This window comes from Diabrotica virgifera, chromosome 1 (genome assembly GCF_917563875.1).
Source record: "Diabrotica virgifera virgifera chromosome 1, PGI_DIABVI_V3a".
In the NCBI taxonomy this organism is placed as follows: Eukaryota; Metazoa; Arthropoda; class Insecta; order Coleoptera; family Chrysomelidae; genus Diabrotica; species Diabrotica virgifera.
In genome coordinates this window covers 7,907,259-7,928,179 of record NC_065443.1, presented here as the reverse complement: position 1 = coordinate 7,928,179, position 20,921 = coordinate 7,907,259, and the positions used below count along the sequence as shown (strand labels likewise).

The 20,921-nt window shown below is 32.8% G+C and overlaps 2 protein-coding genes across 2 annotated transcripts in view; both read left to right on the top strand.

Moving 5' to 3' along the window:
* LOC114334611 (methyl farnesoate epoxidase-like) overlaps positions 1 to 7,626 on the top strand; it is a 38,481-nt gene extending 30,855 nt beyond the window's left edge. The window contains exons 5-7 of the mRNA XM_028284688.2: positions 1,859 to 2,039; positions 2,095 to 2,357; positions 7,394 to 7,626. Coding sequence (XP_028140489.1) covers positions 1,859 to 2,039; positions 2,095 to 2,357; positions 7,394 to 7,575 — 626 coding nt within the window. The 3' untranslated portion in view covers positions 7,576 to 7,626. The remainder of the gene's footprint in view (positions 1 to 1,858; positions 2,040 to 2,094; positions 2,358 to 7,393) is intronic.
* Positions 7,627 to 12,809: 5,183 nt separating this feature from the next.
* The window catches only part of LOC114334608 (uncharacterized), a 153,457-nt gene continuing 145,345 nt past the window's right edge, over positions 12,810 to 20,921 (top strand). The window contains exon 1 of the mRNA XM_028284683.2: positions 12,810 to 12,975. Within this exon, the coding sequence (XP_028140484.2) occupies positions 12,888 to 12,975 (88 nt within the window). The 5' untranslated portion in view covers positions 12,810 to 12,887. The remainder of the gene's footprint in view (positions 12,976 to 20,921) is intronic.

Sequence of the window (20,921 nt, the reverse complement as noted above, 5' to 3'; positions counted from 1 at the left end):
ACAAGCTTTGATATCATTACTTCCAAGAATTTATTGCAAATTTGGTGAGACAGATAGCTAACTGAACCTTTTCATTTATTCGCATTTCGCTGTAAAGGCTCAGCTAAGAAGTAGTCAAATTTAGCCTAGTATACAAGTCAACTTAAGTAATTTCCTTTATGATGACTCGTTAAATCCTGATTGCATCAACGGAAAACTAGTCCTTGAGAAGCAAGTCATTTAGTAGTGACAACAATTCTTTATGGACGTTTATCCAATAGGCAGCTTCGCATTTTACTTGCTCTTTCAAGGAAGCGTTTACAACTCCAATCAATGATGATCTTGTTATTAATGTAACCATAGAGTTCAGATGAAATTTACTTTCTTCGTGAGATTTGAGCAAAATATTCAAATGTTTCCAATGGGTCCATCAAAACTCAGTTAAACTATTTTTTCAAATGAAAATAATTTGCAAGGGTAACAATAAACAGCTTTAACACTTGCGTCATATATTAGCCAATCTCTATTTTCTTTGCCTCCATTGGGTTTTCCTCTATAAAAGTTGCTTTTATTTAATCTACTGTAATAAGCTTTTTCTCCACCTTCAAACATGTTTTACAATGTTCTAAGCAATCACTTTTTTGTTTAAAAGTTCACAGTTTTTATAAAGTCATCAGTCTTAAAATCAGACCATTTCGAAATCGCAGGTATTTCGTCGTCTTTTTTTTCTATTATGGAAAATATATGTAGATTATTTAGAGGACTTTACTTTTTTATTAGTAAAAGGAGCGAGCTTTACGGGCCCCTCTGGGGCCCGGGCCCCTGGGCGCCCGCCCTAAGCGCCCAGTGCATAAACCGGCACTGCCAAATAATCATAATTTAAAAATAAAAATCGAACCTAATTTGGGATTTCTCTCTAAAATCCGCATTCTTGAGAAAATAAATGTATGTATTTCAACCTAATCCAAATGTATAATTACAATATGATTATAATAAAAACTAGGTACTTACCAAATTAGAATGAGTTTTCCTTGTCCAAAATAGTCCAAAAGTCCAAAAATATAGGTATATGAAAACTATTTAAAAAGGCAGTATAACTATTAACTAACTTTTGTTTGTTGTTTCTTTTCACACAAATTTTAAAACGCAACAACCATAAATAATCTAACTACAGCTGTGCCACAGCCACCATATTGAATAATTTTTGACATGTCATTTGAACATCCAATCAGAACAAAGTTATAATGCGCATGCGCCCGGTCGCTAGGTTTTCCCATATAAAAATTTACCCTCTATCGCCGGTAAAGAAGTATAACTTCAAAAACAACTTTATTGGTATGGCCATGTACAAAGAATGAAGGAACATCGATTCCCAAAGTTGATAATGGAATGGTAACCCCCGGAAAGAAGAAAAAGGGGTAGACAGAAAACTACCTGGATAAGTGGAATCCAGTCTGAGGGAATTCTACGACCAGGAGATTGGACAGATCGACGTGGCTGGAAAATAGGTACCCGAAGGCGCAGGACGCCATAAACTGATGTTATATGTATATTATCCATGTCCTCCATATCGTTTGCCATAAATTTTTGATCGTCTGTGAAGAAAATATTTGTTATGTATTTGATTCCAAGTTCTATTACCATCTATGTGCATTTTCGCCTCCAGTTGTTTAATGCTTCCTGGACACAGATTTTGAATAGGGTTGGAGATAGAAAACATCCTTGCCGCAAGCCTTTTGTGACAACCATTTTCTCTTAAATAGATATACATAGTATATAATATAGCTTATACCTACATATGTAGGTACATATGGTATACCTATACATCTGATAACCTTAATTTATGTAGAGCAGCATATTTAAAGGAAACTATTTTTAGACGACCAACTTATGTCATTGTGTTTGGATCTGTTTATGGCAGGAGCCGAAACAACAAGTAACACTTTGGGGTTTGCCATGATGGCAACCGTACTTTACCCTGACTTACAACGGAAAATTCAGACAGAAATGGATAAAGAGGTGGGAAGAAATCGGTGGCCATCACTAAACGACCGGATCAGGTATTTTTTGAGATCTAACATTGGAATTTTTGGTCTAAATTTATTTCTTTTGCAGGTTAAAATATACAGAGGCATTCCTGATGGAGCTCCAAAGGCGAGTAACTATAGCACCGTTAGGAATTGCTCATAGAGCTGTAAGAGATACCGATCTCTACGGTTATCTCATTCCGGAGGACACTATAATTTTGACGAATTTGTTCAGCGTCCACATGGATGAGAGTTATTGGAAAGATCCGTACGAATTTAGACCAGAACGGTTTTTGACCGATGAAGGGGATATCTTTGTTGATGACAAACATTATATACCGTTCGGTAGTGGTGAGTAAATAAATATAAAGAAGCTGGTATACTCGTATAAGAAATTTTCGATAACTAGCTGACGTAACAAAAACGCTGGACGGAAGGGCCGCCCGAGAACTTTATCGTACCGATCTATTATCGTTATGGTACTAGATACTGGAATTCTATAAAAATAACAAAGTTACTCGTTATTTTGATATTTTAGAAACACCTACTGTACTTAAAAGTATTTTATGGTTCTACGCATCATTAATTCCTGCATATGAGAAAATGTTCGATGCCATATTTCGGGGACACACTATAGATGTGTAGATTATTGCATAAATCAATAGAATATTATAGTCATACTTTCATTTCAAATTAGTTCATTTTTCTGAGAAATTAATAGTTTACAATATTTGCATTTCATTCTATTTCGATTACGCCAGTCAATGCGCGAGATTAAGAACAAGATATTATCTCCAAATTCTATCCTACTGCATGGATTTTAATGAAATTTTGGGAGTAGCCCAATCTCCTAATTCAAAGTCTATCCTATATACTATGGCGCTTTTATCATGGGGGAAGTTCCCACCACTTCTCAGGGGTGAAATATTTTTATTTTCGAATTACATGGAGAAAAAGGAAGATTTTTAAGAAAATTTAAAAATTCATTCTATAATTTGATCACATTTTTTACAAAAACCATTCATTTTAAACCCGTTCAACATTTTGAAAGTAGAAATAACACTATATATATATATATATATATATATATATTAAAAGGTATTGTAGAAGGAAAACAATGCATTTAAATTATGGTAGATGGGGAGTTAAATGTATATATTTTTCATTTTTCCTTAAAGTACATTAGTCATATATTTTTTTGCACCATATCTCGCTTAGTTTGTAAGTAACCGACATTTAACGGTGCTCGTTTTAAAGGCCTTTTCAAACACTACAAAAGGTGTTGGTAGCATTATACACCTAAAACCTACCGTTCCTCTGTTATTTCAAGTTGAATACACCAATTTGAGCATGCACCAAAAAACAAACTATTTTCACCTACCATATCTCTTTTTGTATTATAAATAGAACATTTACGAAGGAACGAATCTCTTTATTATTTATAATCTAAAAAATGTTTTATATAGTGTTTTTAGTTCGATGCATAGTTTTTAAGGTATTCACAAAAAATCCGTCCGAAAAGGTGTCATTTTTCAATGAAAATGGCCAATTTTCAACTACGCATAACTCAAAAAGTATTGAGTTCCAAAAAAAAAGTATAGACCAGTTTTTGCTTAGAAATAGGTTCTTTAGCCACTTTCGTGCTTATTTTGACCAACAAATTTTCCACCCCCTTGAAGAAGTGGGAACCGCCCCAAGATAAAAGCGCCATAGTATATAGGGTAGATTTTGTTTCTTGAGCTATTCCCTACTTACTGTGAAAATATCAAGTACATCAATGTAGTAGGATGGAATTCGGAGCCAAATACCCTCATTGACTGCCCTACAATAATGCTCTGCTATGAACGCGTGAGAGAGGACACACAAGATTATAGCAAAATTTCTATTTACCGTAACTTTTCGAGTTTTTGAGCTACAGCAATGAATTTTATGTCATTGGAAAGGTAATTTTGCATTCTTTCAAAATATGTTAAAATATATAGGGCGTATCTAAAAAAATTAAGATTTTTTATTCATTTCCCATTCAACCGCAAGCCATATTTTTGGTAAAATTTATTGTGATAATAGATAATAAAGTACCATATATGTTTGCAAAATTTCAAATTTTAGTTTCTATTAAGAAGGAAGTTACGGGCACTCGAATATTTTTTTATAAAAAATTCATAACTCCCCTCCTATGGGGAGTTAAGATATATGGCTAATGTCATTCAATTTACTGATAGGATATCAAAGATATATCAAAAAATAAAAAAATTCCTTGGAGCCCTTTTTGAGAAAATCTAGTTCAAATTTATGTCAAAATGTGACCCCTTAAATATAGGCAACCCGTAACTTTTTCTGAAAAACGATAACATCCTTCTTATAGCCCCATCTTTAGACTATATAACGACTTTTTCAAATTAAACTTATCTTCAACAAGTTTTTAGATAGATAGGGAAATGTGTCGGGTGGGCGGTCGGCCATTTTGGCCGCCATTTTGAATTTGGAAATGTCAAATTCCGTATTTTTATTTACCTATCGATGAGCTTACTTTGAGTTGAATTTCATTCATTTCGGTCAAAATTTGCAAAAATGGGCCCAAAATAACCCCCCTATTTCGGCCCCTCTTTGAGAGGTTTTTTTTAAAAGCTTAGTTTCTCGACAAAATTCTCTTAAACTTACTCATACCGAATTTCATCAAAATCGGTCCAGTAGTTTTTGCTGGGCGGTGGCGACATACGTACGTACGTACGTACGTACGTACGTACATACTTCCGACATGTTTTTTTTTATTTGCTTTTTAGACTCAGGGGGACTCAAAACGTCGAAAAAAAGTGAAATCTGAAAAAAAGTTTTTTGCACGATCCTATAACTTTATCTATTATACTATACTACGTATATAGTACGATAAAGTAAAATATGGCACAATATTTAATCCTTTCATTACTGCGGTCTTTCAATTCTCTCTCCCCTATGGCGCTACAGCCCAGCCTGGCTGGCCTCTCCCTAGCATCTGCTTCCAAGTATATCTGTCTCTAGCTGCTCTCCTCCAGTTATCCATCCTCAATGCATCGATTATCACTTCGTCTATCCACCTATTTCTAGGTATTCCTACTAGCCGACGGCACACCATAGTTCCGCTAAGGCCGATGCCACATTATGCGTTTTGACCGGATGCGTTTCCGCCGCATCCGGTGAAAAAGCATAGTGTGACAGATCGGTCCGGTTGCGTTGGAAACGGATGCGTTTTGAGTCATCGGTACGCGCTTACAAACTGCACCAGACTAAACGCATAGTGTGACAGGTCGGTCCGGTTGCGTTGGAAACGGATGCGTTTTCACCGCATCTGGTGAAAACGCATAATGTGGCATCGGCCTAAGCGTTCTATTAGGTGTTCTGTCGTTATCCATTCGTATAAGGTGGTCTAACGCAATCTTTGTATTTTTGCATAATTTGCTATAGACGGTTCTTTGTAATATTAGAAAAGCTTGTGGTTGAAAATTATTCTCCAGATACCATTGTCGCAAATGGGTACCTACCAATATCTTTATCAACACCTTTCCATCGTTGTTCACATCGTATTTAATTTCTGACGTTGTTTTTGTATTCATTACGATTTTTGCCGATAATTTTTACTTATATTTATTAAATACTATTTAATATAAAATTTAATGTAAGTACCTACTTCCTGCGTCATATAATGCAAAAAAATTGCAAAAATAGTTAATCTATAAAATATTTGGTTGCTTAATTACTTTTGTTGTTCAGGTGTCAAGGTCAACATGCAGTAGTTAACATTTTAATAATAACATAATATCTTGCTATTTACGTTGTTTTTAACTTACCTATTATTGTTAAACATCCATTACCTTTATCGATCATATTCTCTATCGATATTCGCTATAATGGTTTTATTGCCAACACCTCTTCAAAAAAGGTGTAGTCAATTGCTTGTAGTATTAAGTTTTTAAGCTACGGTGTTCTTTTTCTGCCGGATCCACGTTTACCTTAAATCTTTTACTATATGATAAGATGTAAGACAATGGAGAAGAAGGGCACAAGAGAGGTTGGAACGGAAGGACGTAGCCAGATCTGCAAAGAGCCATCCAGGGTTATGATGCCACAAGAAGAAGAACATGATAAGTTGCAAAAGTTAACGGTTATATTTTTTCGGGTGCATTATAATGTGACTGCACTCCAGCTTGCGTCTTTTTATTCTACTAATCAAAATTGTGTTCTGCAATTGATTCAGCAATCGACGACACTTCTCATTTTTTGAACTAAAAAGAGATAGTTCCCTGGGTTGGCTGTATACCATATAGTTAAACAAACTCTAACATTGAAGTAAAACCACTTCTATGTAATAGGTACCTATATTAAAAAATTCTAAAAAATCCCAGTGGATTGTCTAAAATGTGTTCAAAACGAAAGTTTTAGGACCTATCAGTCCATCATCAGTGAACCTAAAATATAATAAGTAATCCCACTATTAAAAGAAGAAGGGGTTTTAGGTTTTAAACTCGTTATATTCACTTTTTCCGAAATCCAGGGAATTAAAATAACGATAGGGGTTGGAGGGGATGAGTTTGTAAATTCTTGTATACCCCATCTTTCAGCAATTAATTAGCAATAAAATATGCCGCCGGAAGCGACCCTCTATCTGCTTTCGTTCCTGAAATAGGAGTGTTGGGTGTTGTAGCTTAAGTATTAAACCGCAGTAGCCATTGATGCTCGTTAGGGGATGAAGCAAAAAATTCATTTTTGGCGTATACCTACAGTAATTAATTAGAAAAAATACCCACCTGGTTTTAGGTCTTTAAACTGGTTATTTTCACTTTTTGTGAAATCCGGGGAATGATGATAACGGTACGGGTTGGAGGGGCGAGTTTGTAAATTCTTGTATACTCCATATTTCAGCAATTAATTAGCAATAAAATATGCCTCCGGAAGCGACCATCTATCTACTTTCTTTCCGGAAATATGGATGATGGCTATTCTAGCTTAATATTAAGCTGGAATAGCCACCTGTTTCTCTGAAGGGGATGAAGGAATAAATTTTTAATTTGCGTAATAAATTAGCAAAAAATATGGGGTAAGTCTCATAGCTCCCTTATGAAATGGTTATTCTAGCTTAATAGACATCTGGCTGAGACCGATACTGCGGTTTGCATGGGAGATTTTTTGGAGCACAGTTGACTTTTTGTTGCATCTGGTTGGAACCGGCATTGATAGTTACTGATAGTAGATCAAAGAAAACCTACATTTGTAACAAAATATAGATGTATAATCCAAAATTAATACATAATATGAACTACATACCATTTAAAAATAGAATCCAATCTTAAAGGCCATTTTATCTTTTACATTAGGTACCTATGTTTTTCTCTAATACACGTATTCTTTTTTAGGAAAACGGCGCTGCCTCGGAGAATCTCTTGGAAAGGCTAACATCTTTCTCTTTTTTACTGCCATCCTACATAACTTCTATTTAGTGAAAGCTGACGATAATGAATTGAAACTGGAAGGCTACGATGGAGTGACTATGGCACCAAAACCGTTCAGAGTCAGACTCATCGCTAGACAAGACTAAATGATTTAATTTGCATGTAAAATTTCGTCAAATAAAGGATTAAGATAAACAGTTATGTATTTTATTGATTATTTTTTTCACCTGTCAAATTCTGACGTTTTTGCTTTTTCAGCCAATCATCACGCGTCGTTCTAGCCAATAATTTAGTGTAATACTGATAAAACAGCCTCTTCCTTGATAAAACAGTCTCTTCCCTGATAAAACTTAAGGTACCCTAAATTTCACATAATACGTTACGAACGACATTGGAAAATCTCATATTAGTTATAAAAATTGTGTTTTTAATAATTGTTCATTTTCGATTTAAACAGTTTTTTATGTATTAACAATATAATAAATAAATTGGTTCATTTTTAAATCATAAAATAATTTATCTATAACCTACTAAGACATTGATCCTAGTTGTCTTAAAAATATTTCACAGATGCCTGTATTTACTAATAATACATATTGGTTCACAAAATAATCTTTTCAAATACCACTCGTCCTCTAAATTTTGCTTGATAAATTTTTTCGTTTTCATACTTAAACTTCTTTATTTAGGGTAAAATCACTCAAACAAACCGAAATGGATAAAATCACTCGTCCTTCGGACTCGTGATTTTATCATTCGGTTTGTTTTCGTAATTTTACCAAATAAAGAAGTTTTCGTGAAAACAAAAACATTTATCGATAAAATTTAGAGGACTCCTGGTATTACCTTTGATTAAAAAACATAGTTTTCCATCCTATATATTATTATTTTTGTTGAAAATTACCTCTCTCGTACCAGGTCCATTTTTGTAACCAAACTGACTCCAGCCACTGACGTCTTCATATTTCTTAAATAATCTTGTGTAGTATTTTTAAGAAAAGTTTTAAAAAGTGGCTCATTAGGCTCATTATCCGGTAAATCTTGCAGAATTTTGCACCTGGTATTGTGGGTACGGCGATAAATGGCGAAGCCAATATTTTATCCTATCATAACTCCAAACTCATGAATCTGGTTAGGATCTGTGCTGTCATTAGTCATTATATTAGTAGTAAAGGGTTTTTGAAGTTATACTTCTTTACCGGCGATATGAGGGTGAATTTTTATATGTTAAAACCTATGATCCCGGCGCATGCGCATTATAACTTTGTTCTGATTGGATGTTCAAATGACATGTCAAAAATCATTCAATATGGCGGCTGTGGCACAGCTGTAGTTTGATTATTTATGGTTGTTGCGTTTTAAAATTTGTGTGAAAAGAAACAACAAACAAAAGTTAGTTAATAGTTATACTGCCTTTTTAAATAGTTTTCATATACCTATATTTTTGGACTTTTGGACTATTTTGGACAAGGAAAACTCATTCTAATTTGGTAAGTAGTTTTTATTATAATCATATTGTAATTATACATTTGGATTAGGTTGAAATACAGTAGAGCGTCGATTATCCGAACTAATTGGGGGACATAGGTGTTCGGAAAACCGATTTGTTCGGATAATCGAACTACAATATATTGATACATATTTATAGTCATACATATTTATCCACAAGTGAATAAAAGCCATATTTATATACCTACATATTTATTTATATCTTGATAATGACAACTAGCAACTAAACAAAAAAGTGCAGTCTTTGCAACAACATAATTATTTTTGGATACAATATTGAAGAAAATTGAAGATATTTTAAGCGTCAATTACTAACGCTTGCTCGGTATTCGAGTGCGGGACGCGGGAGTCGATCGTTCGAATAAGCGGTCGTTCGGTTGATCGACTTCGGATAATCGACGCTCTACTGTACATTTATTTTCTCAAGAATGGGGATTTTAGAGAGAAATCCCAAATTAGGTCCGATTTTTATTTTTAAATTATGATTTTTTGGCGTAGATTTATTTATCTAGTAGGTATGTAATGCTTTGATTTACATACTTAATTTGATTACCAACAAAAGTTCTACCAATCTTCATCTAATATATTGTTTTCTTACTGTTTTGTTATATTTTAATATATTCTTCCACAAAATTTAAACTACATAATTTAATTATATTCAAAACAACTGTCAAACAGTAAAACGTTCAGTTACCCTCTTTTTCCACATGACAAATAATGTGGAATTGGACGAGTGAGTCTAGGCTTCGATTACGAATCAAAGCGCCCCGAAATTCACGGGTTCGATTCCCGATGCAAGTTTTTATTTTTTTATTTTTGTATGCATTTTATGATTGTAAGTATATTTGTTATATAATTTTTATTTTTTTCAGAAAATGCGTATTTAAAATTTTTGCCAAAATTATTATCGTTCAGAAATCATTTTTTCTTTGTGGCATTTTTCAATGTGTTTGTGTGCGTTTTATTCTTTTATTTTTTTAAATTTTTGGTATTGTCTTAAAAATCATATAATCTGTAGTAGAAGTATAACTTCTTACGTGCGTACAAAGTACACACACATTCTGTTTTTATACTAGTTAGTACTAATTATTACAGTGTCTTCCCATCGCAATGCCGAGAATATCGATGTTAATTCTGTTCACGATCGGATGTCCTGAAGAATATAATGAGGTAGTCCTGAGGAATATAATGAGTTAGCATATATATATATATATATATATATATATATATATATATATATATATATATATATATATATATATATATATATATATATATATATATATATATATATATATATATATATATATATATATATATATCATGTTATTTCAATTATAACGGATACCGTATTTTATTAATTTTTACCATATTCTCCGGCTAACCCGGATCGGCCTCGATTTATCCGAGTTATCGAGTTTCCTTCTTTATGTGCCGTCTTCTACCGAAGGTTGGCGACCATCAAACGATAGGTTTCTCTGTTTTGTGCTGCATTTTTTATGTTCGCAGCTTCTGGTATTTGAAACCATTCTCTCAAGTTTCTCAGCCAGGATTTCTTCTTTCTGCCCAAACCTCTTCTACCTTCAATCTTGCGTTCCACGATAAGCTGTAGCAGACTGTACTTATCATTACGGAACACATGGCCCAGGTATGACGCTTTCCTCCTTTTAACAGTTGTTAACAATTCCACCTCTTTACCCATTCGCCTCAATACCTCTGTGTTGGTCACTCTGTCTGTCCAAGGTATTCTCAGTATGCGTCGATACAGCCACATTTCTAGAGCCGCTAATTTCTTTATAGTTGCTGCTGTTAACGTCCACCCTTCTACTCCGTAAAGTAGCGTAGAGAGTACGTAGCATTTCGTGGCGCGCCATCGGAGGTTAACGCTTAAGTTGCGGTTGCTTAAGAGCTTTCTCATTTTTATGAATTTGGATCTTGCTATTTCAATTCGGATCCTAATCTCTACGTCTGGGTCCCACTTATCATTTACTGTATATCCCAGATATTTAAATCGGTGTACTCTTTCAATACGTTCGGCTTCAATATTCAGGTCGATATGTTGAATGTTCTTTTTACTGATCACCATAAATTTAGTTTTCTTTCTATTGATCTTCAGTCCAAATCGGTTGCCAGTTGTATTTACTCTATTTAGCATCATCTGTAAATCTTCGATGTTATCGGCCAGTATAACAGTATCATCTGCATATCGAAAATTACTTATTGGTACGCCATTAATCTTGATGCCCTCATTGTACTCTTCCAGTGCCTCTAGAAATATTTGTTCCGTGTACAGGTTGAAAAACAGTGGCGAAAGAATACAGCCCTGTCTAACCCCTCTAGAAATGGTTATGTTTTCACTCACCATATGTCCATTCTTTATGTGGGCTGTTTGATTCCAATATAGATTTTTTATAATCTGGATGTCCTTAGTGTCTAGTCGTGAAATATGTAATAGTTCTATGAGTTTGTCATGTTTGATAGTATCAGATGCTTTCTCATAGTCGATAAAACAGGCGTAAACATCTTTCTGTTGATCCTGGCATTTTTGAATCAAGACTTGTATTGCAAATAGGGGCTCTCGAGTTCCAAAACCGCATCTAAAACCGAACTGTGTTTTACTTATGCTGTGTTCTAATTTTGCTCGTATTCTGGAATGGATAATACGCAAGAGTACTTTAAGGGTGTGACTCATTAAACTTATAAGGCGATATTCGCTACACGTCTTAGAATTGGATTTCTTGGGAAGGGGCACAAATGTAGATTTCAACCAGTCCAATTATTAAACAGTTATTAAACAGTTCCAATACTACATTCATGTTGTTCTCGTTAAAAACTTTTAAAAATTCGACTGGTATTTCATCGCATTCTGTTGCTTTCTCATCTTTCGTTTGATCTATAGCTTTTATCACCTCACTTTTCAATATTTTTGGTCCATTCAGATCAAGAGTGTTCGTAGAAATATGACGATAATCCGTAAACAAATCTTTTATGTAAATTGCCCAAGTCTGTAACTGTTCTTCTTTATCTACAATAAGTTTGTTGTTCTCGTCTATTAACTTACCAAACTGTTTTTTCTTGTAAGTATAAGTAAACTCTTTGATTTTTTATGCATGTTAAAACTATCGTGTCTTCGTTCTAGCTCTTCTATCTCTTGACATTTTCCTTGTAACCATTTCTCTTTTGGTTCTTTTATCTTTCTGCTGACAGTTATATCCAGTTCTTTATATTGTTCGGGATTATTCTTATTTTCTCTCCTTCTGTCCATGAGTTGTAATATTTCATCTGTCATCCATTCGTTCTTCTTCTTCCGCTCGTAGTCACCAATTACTTCTTTCGCACCGTTGCATATAGCGTCCCTTAAGCTGATCCAGTCTCTTTCAATGTCATCAGTATTGGTTGTTAAAGCAACCTAACTATTAATGGTATTTGTAAGCTTGACTTTTATCTCGGGATTTCTAAGTTGATCCATATCTAATCTTTTGTTATTCTGTTTCTGGATCGAGGTTCCACTGTAGTAAAGAAGGTGAGAAACGGTCGTTCAATAGGAAGACGTTATAAACGAAATAAACTTTGAAGAACATTACAGTTTTACAATCGAACATAGTTAAATAAAAAAGAATAATAGTTTCTAAAATAAATGCAAATTACGGGGTCTCTTATTTTATGCACGGCAGTGTATGTTATGTGTTATGTGTAAAAAACTTTTCCTAAACTAAAAAAAAACACCTAAGAACCCTAGGGATTAATGCGGTTAAAAAAAGTTTTTTTAAAAACGCCGCTTTACAGCCACTGAATAACATGTAATACATTGCGCAAATGCTGGTCTCCTAGACCAAATTCAAATGAATGCCAATTACAATACCCGGTAGATATAATACCAACCGCAAAGTCAAAGTCAAGCCGAAAATTCTTATGTCAGTTGCACTTTGGAGCGTGGTCCACGTGCACCATGTTTCTGTTATTAATAGCTACGATCACGGTATTGTCAATCACTTTGCTCGTTTTAAGATTAAAAAAACCGAACAATTATCCTCCAGGTAAGTACGACATTTTTCTGTATCTTTCCTTTTGTGTTATTTTTAAAAAGATTGCATGAGACCACCGTTAACATTTTTTTATTATATAATATGTATTTCGATATTCGTCAGATACATTTTTCTGAACGTATTTATTTTGTAGAAAAGGTCACTTAATAACACTAATTTTAAAACAAAAGTTGAATGTTAGAATAAGTTACTAATAGTTTTGTTTATTAGATAGAAAAGTTCGGTAATAACACTATTATCTCAATTAATTTTGTAACCAAACGATTTAACGTTTACTTAAAGTGTTGTAAATTATGCTAAAATTTTTGTTATTTCTACATGCTCAAAAATCATTTGGTATAAAATAAAAATAATTGATCTATCTGTAGGCCTTCTGTCTGCCTGTCTTCTTCCTTTCTAGCAGTTATACTTTTACATGGGAATATTTTCTGTTTTTACTTGTTATATCTTCGTTTCTATTGAAATGCTGTCATTATATTTCTATTTTGGTCAAATTAGGCTTCTTCTTCCGATTAGTGATTTATCTAAGGCTATCCTAACTATTATATTTCCTGTGACTGTTAATGTCACCTTCATTTATGTTATCTATTCTGCAAGTGTTTCTAAATCGTTACTTCTTGATCTGTCCAGTAGTTTCTTTCTTGTTACCTATTCTTCTTAGGATTCTCATTTTACGTATTTCCAGGTATTCTGAGTAGCTCTATTGAACTGCGTTTAAACCAGTCGCAGTCCCTTAAAATTGTTCTACCATGACACTCTTGTTCTTCCTATACTTCTTTCTCTTCTTATCTTTTCTTGTTTAATCATTCTTAGCATTTCATATCGCTGTCCTTTCATTATGTGTCCCAGATACTATAACTTTTTGAAGTTATACTTCTTTAGGCGCGATTGAGATTGATGGTGAATTTATATTGATCTGCGCGCATGCGCACACCGACAGTTTGGTATTAGTCTTTATACGGGCTCTGATTGGGTGTTGAAATGATCTGTCAATAATTGTTCAATATGGAGGTTATCGGTAAACAAAAATGTTGTATAATATATTAGTTTTTATTGTTGTGAGGACAGAAATAAAATCAAATTTATAATTATAGTGACTTTTTTAATAGTTTTGAAAAACCACAGGTACGTAATTCTAAATGTTTCAGTTGTATTCCAATAAAAAATTATCTTCATACCTATTTGGAAAATGTAAAAAAATAATGTACTTACCTAGTACTTGCTATGCTATACCTACCCCTAGTAGGCAATGCTTTAATTTACATAATCTGATTACGAAAAAACTTTCTAAAAATTTTCATCTAATGTATCGTTTTCTTATTCCATATATTGTTGTATTTTAATCGACAAAAATCAAACTAATAAAAATTCATATAAACAAAATGTCAAAAAGTTTTTCAGTTTGTGTATATTCCCACATGACGTATACGCGAAGGTGGTGGAGTTTGAAACCGCCTCGACTCCCGCACGGCGGGACACACGGGAAGTAGGTTCAAGCCCAATGCAATTTATATCATTTTTTTATTTTTTTATAGATTTTATGATTGTAAGTATATTATTATGTAATTTTTTTCAGAAAATGCGTATTTAATTAACATTTTTGGCAACAATTATTGTTCAGAAATCATTTGTGGCATTTTTCAATGTGTTTGTGTGTGTTTTATTCTTTTATTTTTTTAAATTTTGGTATTATTTTAATAAAAATTTTTGGAAAGTAGTAGAGAAACTGTTTAAAGTATATTGATTTCGTTGAAATCATTTAATAGAAGTATAACTTCTTACGTGCGTACAAAGTACACACATTCTTTTTTTTTTATTTTTATTGTGTTTATTATTTCGTTTCTTTTTGTCGCAATACTTCGGTTTTCGTTTTCTTCTATGTTCCTACTATTCTAAGCATCTTTGTGTAACACCACATTTCAAACGACTGCAGCTTATTTATGTGTTCTTTTTTCAGTGTCCTGCTTTCAAGTCCATTTTGTAGTATCGAAAACGCGTAACATCTGAGAGCCCTTACGGTCAGTTCTAATCTAAAGTCTTTATTGTATAGAATTGTTTTTATTTTTACAAACGCATTTTTTGCTGTTTCTATCCAGGCCTTTCTTCTGTTTTTTGATCAGTATTTTCTGAAATCTATATTTCCAGGCATTTGTATTTATCATACCTTTCTATTGGTATATTTCTCAAATGTATGTTTGTTTGTATATTTGTTTTCTTTGTTAGTATCATATAGGTATATGGACCGTTCACTCTTGTTAGAGTATAGGTAGCACAAATACTATGAGCTCTTTTATCCATTTCACGCGGTGGATTAGTCCGCAGTTTCCTTTAGGTCGTCGTTCACAGGTTGTGATGTTTTTTTGCCTTCTCTACTATCTTCTTCCACTAACTCAGGTCCTGAATATTTTCTCTCCAGTTTGCAGTTTCCATCTTTGATATATCGTCTAGCAGTTGGTCTTTCCATCTTATTTTTGGTCTTCCTCTTGGTCTATTTGTTACTGGTCTCCAGTTCATTATCTTCCTGATCAGTTCTTCTACCCCTCTTTTTTGTGTGTGCCCAAACCATCTGAGCCTTTGTGCTTTAATAAATTTTACTATTTCTTCTCCTTCAGTTATATTTATTATTTCATGGTTCATCAGCTTTCTATATTCCCCTGTTTCTGTCTTCACTGGGCCATGTATTCTTCTCAAAATTTTTCTCTCAATTCTTCTTAACTTTTCTTCGTCTTTTTTTGTAAGGCACATTACTTCTACTCCATAGGCTATCACTGGTCTAATTGCTGCTGTATATATTTTTGATTTTGTTTTTTTGCTCAGGTTTTTGTCCTTGAGTAGTCGGTGATATTTCCAATATACTCTATTACCTGCTTTAATTCTTTCGTTTATCTCTATACTCCTTCCGTTTTTGCCGTTTACCATCACCCCCAGGTATTTGAAGCAATCTACTCTCTGGAATGTATTTTCACCTATCTTTATTTCTGTTATTCTGTTTACATTGTCTCTTGTACTTATAAGGTATTTTGTGTTTTATTCTGATTGATTATTAATCCTCTCGTCTTTGCTCCTCTTACCAGGGTTAAAAGTGCCTCTTCTAGTCTTTTTTTATCTCGTTCTACCAGTCCTAGGTCATCCGCATATCCTATGATCTGTGTTGAGCTTTGAATGATTGTCTTTTTCAGGCCTGTGTCCCTAATTACTCCTTCTAGAACGATATTAAATAGTGTCGTTGACAGACTGTCTCCTTGTCTTACCCCAAGTTCTATTTTGATGTCGTTTGTATCTCCCTCATTTGTTTTAACTTTTGCTGTTGAGTCTTTCATTGTCATTCTAGTTAGTCTTATTAATTTTGCCGGTATCTCCATTTTTTTCATTTCCTTTAATAATTGTTGTCTGTATATGCTGTTGTAGGCCTGTTGGAAGTCGATGAATAGTATGTGTAATTATATGTCATGTTCATAGCTTTTTTCAATTGTTTGTGTTAGTACGTGTATTGCATCTATTGTTGATCTTCCTTTTCTAAAGCCCTGTTGGTATGGTCCTATAATATTTTCTGTGTAGGTATTGATTTAGTAGGTTTCTTATAATTGTGGTCAATATCTTATACGTTGTATTTAGTAGCATAATTGCTCTGTAGTTGCAGCACTTGTTGGATCTCCTTTCTTAAATATTGGTGCGATATGTCCGTTTTTCCATTCTATGGGCATGCTTTCGTCCTTCCAAATTGTAACCATTAACTTGTGCATTCGCTTCGTGAGCTCCTCTCCTCCGTTGATGATCAGTTCGTTATTGATTTCTTCTGGCTCTGGCGTTTTGTTTACTTTTAATTGTTTAAGTACCTCCATGAATTCCTGATAAGTAGGTGCGCCTTCCTCTTCATCACTCTTATCTCTTATATCCTCATCATCTGAATCTGCTTTGTTGTTGTTTTTGTATAGGTCCGTGAAATGTTTTTCCCAATCGTTTATTTTTGTGACAGTTTTTTTGGTGCTGTATTGTTGTTTTATGTATTCGAACAATTTCTTGTTGTCTTTATTATTCGTTTCTAATTCTTGCATTTGTTCAGAGATCCATGTGTTCTTCTTTCTTCTATAGAGTTTCAATGCTTCTTTTTTTTCTTTTCTATATTGGTCCAGTTGTTCCTGTTGTTCCTGTTCGGCACTCTGTCGCCATTTGTTTCTTGCGAGGTGCTTCAGTTGACTTTTTTGGTGACATTCCTCATCAAACCATTCTTTCGATTCTTTGTTTTTTTGGAATTGTTAGTATCATATATTTATTTTTTATATTCGTTTTTAGTCCATATTTTTCACAAAAACTGCTTGTTTAATAGTAGTTGGAGTTGTTCAGCAAAACTTGCCGTAATCATGGTGTTTATCAATCAATATTAATATACATTATATTATTTATAATTATAATAAGTATATTTATAATTATAAGTATATTTATAATTATAATAAGTATAATTATAATAAGTATATTATTTATATTTTATACAGGGTGTAACAAAAATACAGGTCATAAATTAAACCACATATTCTGGGACCAAAAATAGTTCGAATGAACCTAACTTACCTTAGTACAAATATGTACACAAAAAAGTTACAGCCCTTTGAAGTTACAAAATGCAAATCGATTTTTTCGAATATGTCGAAAACTATTAGAGATTTTTTGTTGAAAATGGGCATGTGGCATTCTTATAACAATAATATCTTAAATAAAAATTATAGTGAAATTTGTGCACCCCATAAAAATTTTATGGGGGTTTTGTTCCCTTAAACCCCCCCAAACTTTTGTGTCCGTTTCAAATAAATTATTATTCTGGTGCCATTAGTTACATTAAGTATTTTTAAAACTTTTTTGCCTCTTAGTATTTTTTCGATAAGGCAGATTTTATCGAGTTGTGGCTTCTTTTTTAATATGTTTACATAAAAATTTTATGAGGGTTTTGTTCCTTTAAACCCCCCAAATGTTTGTATACGTTCCAATTAAACTATTACTGTGGTACCATTAGTTAAACACAGTGTTTTTAAAACTTTTTTGCCTCTTTGTATTTTTTTGATAAAGCATCTTTTATCGAGATGTGGCTTCCTTTTTAATATGGTTCAAAATATACCTAAAAATGTAAATCATAAATAAATTTTCATATTATTACCAAGTCTCCATAATCGTACTTTACCATATACAAATATGTGGTGGATTTGACAAATATTCAAATATCTCGATAAAAACTGACTTTTGGAAAAAGTACTAAGAGACAAAAAAGTTTTTAAAAACTGGTGTTTAACTAATGGCGCTACAATAATAATTAAATTGAAACGTACACAAAAGTTTGGGGGGGTTTAAAGGAAACAAACCCGCATAAAATTTTTATGGGGTGTCCAAATTTCATTATAATTTTTTCTTAAAATAATACTGCCATAGCAATACCACATGTCCATTTTTAATAAAAAATCTCTAATAGTTTTCGATATATTGGAAAAAATCGATTTTCATGTTGTAACTTCAAAGGGCAAAGGGCTAGCAAAGTGAAAAATCACTTGCTTCCATACAGTCATGATGTGAACTTGTCAGATAGAGCTCATTGGTACCTCGGGCGAAAAACATTGGATATCTTAATCATCCATGTTATAATTCACATCTTAGTCATATGTTCCGATGACGGATCAATTGTAAAGGGTTTTTACCCTGTTATTTTTACTTTGGTGGCTTGCATGTAGATTCTAAGATTGCACTGATGATGATCGGTCAACCGATTGAAAACTAGTTCTGTCTTTGATGTAGCCCTGTATAGGGATTTTAACAAATATACCTTTTATAAAGGATTTTATGTTTTTGTAATGGTATACAGCCAACTACAGGAAATTTTCCTCGTGGATTTTTAGGAAAAGTAGTGTGCTATGGAAACAACAAAGAAACATTTTCTAGCTGTCAACGTATATTAGGTCCTTTCAACGCTTCTCATTTGTTTCGAGCCTCGTTCATATTTCGTATATTAATATTATACACGGATTATACGGCATATGACAGAGGCTCGAAACAAATGAGAAGCGTTGAAAAGCCCTATTACAAATAAATAAAAACAACTATTACTGATGACATAAATGTTCAAATTTTTGCCCATCATTTTCGTTGCAAACGTTTACTCTTTCAAGAGTAGATTGAACAGCAGTCTCAATTTCTGCTCTCGATATGCTTTGAATGGCGTTTAGTAGTCTCTGTTTAATGTGTTCTAGAGTAGTGTATGATGGGCAACAATTTGAATATTTAGGTCGTCACTAAGTAGTTCTTTTTGTTCTTTGTTATATTTAATTTTAATAGTATTGTTTCTCTTTATATTGTTGTTTTAATTAATTATATTTTTATACGTTCACATCTGGAAAATGTTTTTTTGTTTTTTTTTTCACAGCACACTACTTTTCATTAACTTAGTTTACCGGTGATAGTAACAGTTATGTATAAAATTTACACGTTTCTCGAGATATCTTGAGATATAAAAAAGGTATCGACATGCGGTTTTCGCTATTCTATTGCTAATTTAATCTAATTTTATAAAGTATGATTAAAAATGCATACTTGTATTTAATATTTTCCAAAGAAAACTAGATTTCTGAAAAAAATTAAATAACGCCTTCTAGCTGGCATATTACTCAGTAAGTTGGTTCGATATCATAACTTTTACATTGACGAAAAAGATCTGTCTTCAACAAGACCAGTTTTCAAAATTTGATTTAGCAGAACCGGACTTACAGTCATTTTTTCATAACAAGGTTCTCACTCACCCACACCTCTTATTTGCAAAAGTAGAGTTAAACTTGTTAAATCAAATATGCGCAGAATTTTATGAAGAATACAATAATCGGATTTCCAGTGCCCCTTCATTAGGCAAATTTTGTAAAATTTAAATTTTTTAATTTTTGATATTCAATTACGCCCTCTAGCGGTGGACCCACAATTATGAAAATAATTTCCAGGCTTTTCCTGAGGCAACTTTTGTTATAAAATTTTTTATTTCAACGCTCTAGTATAAACGGTTACTGAGATATGGCCGAGAGCCATTCTTATTGGGACACCCGGTATATACAGCGTGTCTACTTAAGTTGGAAACATATGGGAAACATTTTTATTATTACTTTTACGAAAAAAAGTTATTCTTTATAAAAAGTTCTGCATGCCCCAAAACCTAAGATTCAATCATCAGATATCAAATTTTCTCAATATTATACGAGGTATGTCAAAAAATATGAATTTCGGTCAAGGGTAGAGTACCTTTATTTCTCTCAATATCGAAAATTCTTATGATAAAAAGTTGCTTGGAATTAAAAACTAAGATAAAATATGCAATTACATGCTTCTAATTGAAAAAAAAAATTTTTTTCTCAAATTTATGGATACCCTACATCGTTTTTAATTATAACAAATATGATAACTCGTTTATTATTCATTTTACGAAAAAAAGTTATTCTTCATAAAAAGCTTTGCGTGGTCTAAAATATAGACACAACCATGATATATCAACTTTTATTAATTTTATACGAGGTGTGTCAAATAATATGAAATTCGCTCAAGATTATAGTACCTTTATATTTCACAATATTTCAATTAGAAGGATGTAATTGCATATTGAAACATAGTTTTTAATTCTAAACAACTTTTTTAATAACCGTTTTCAATATTGTGAAAAATAAAAGTAAAAATAAAGTGAAATTCATATTTTTTGACATACCTCGTATAAAATTAATAAAATGTGATATCTGATGGTTGCATCTTCGGTCTTAGGACATACAGAGCTTTTTATAAAGAATATCTTTTTTTTCGTAAAAGTAATAATAAAAGAGTTATCGTATGTGTAATAAATAAAAACGAAGTTAGTATCAATAAATTTGAGAAAAAAATGGAAAATATTTTTTTCCAATTAGAAGCATGTAATTGCATATTTGATC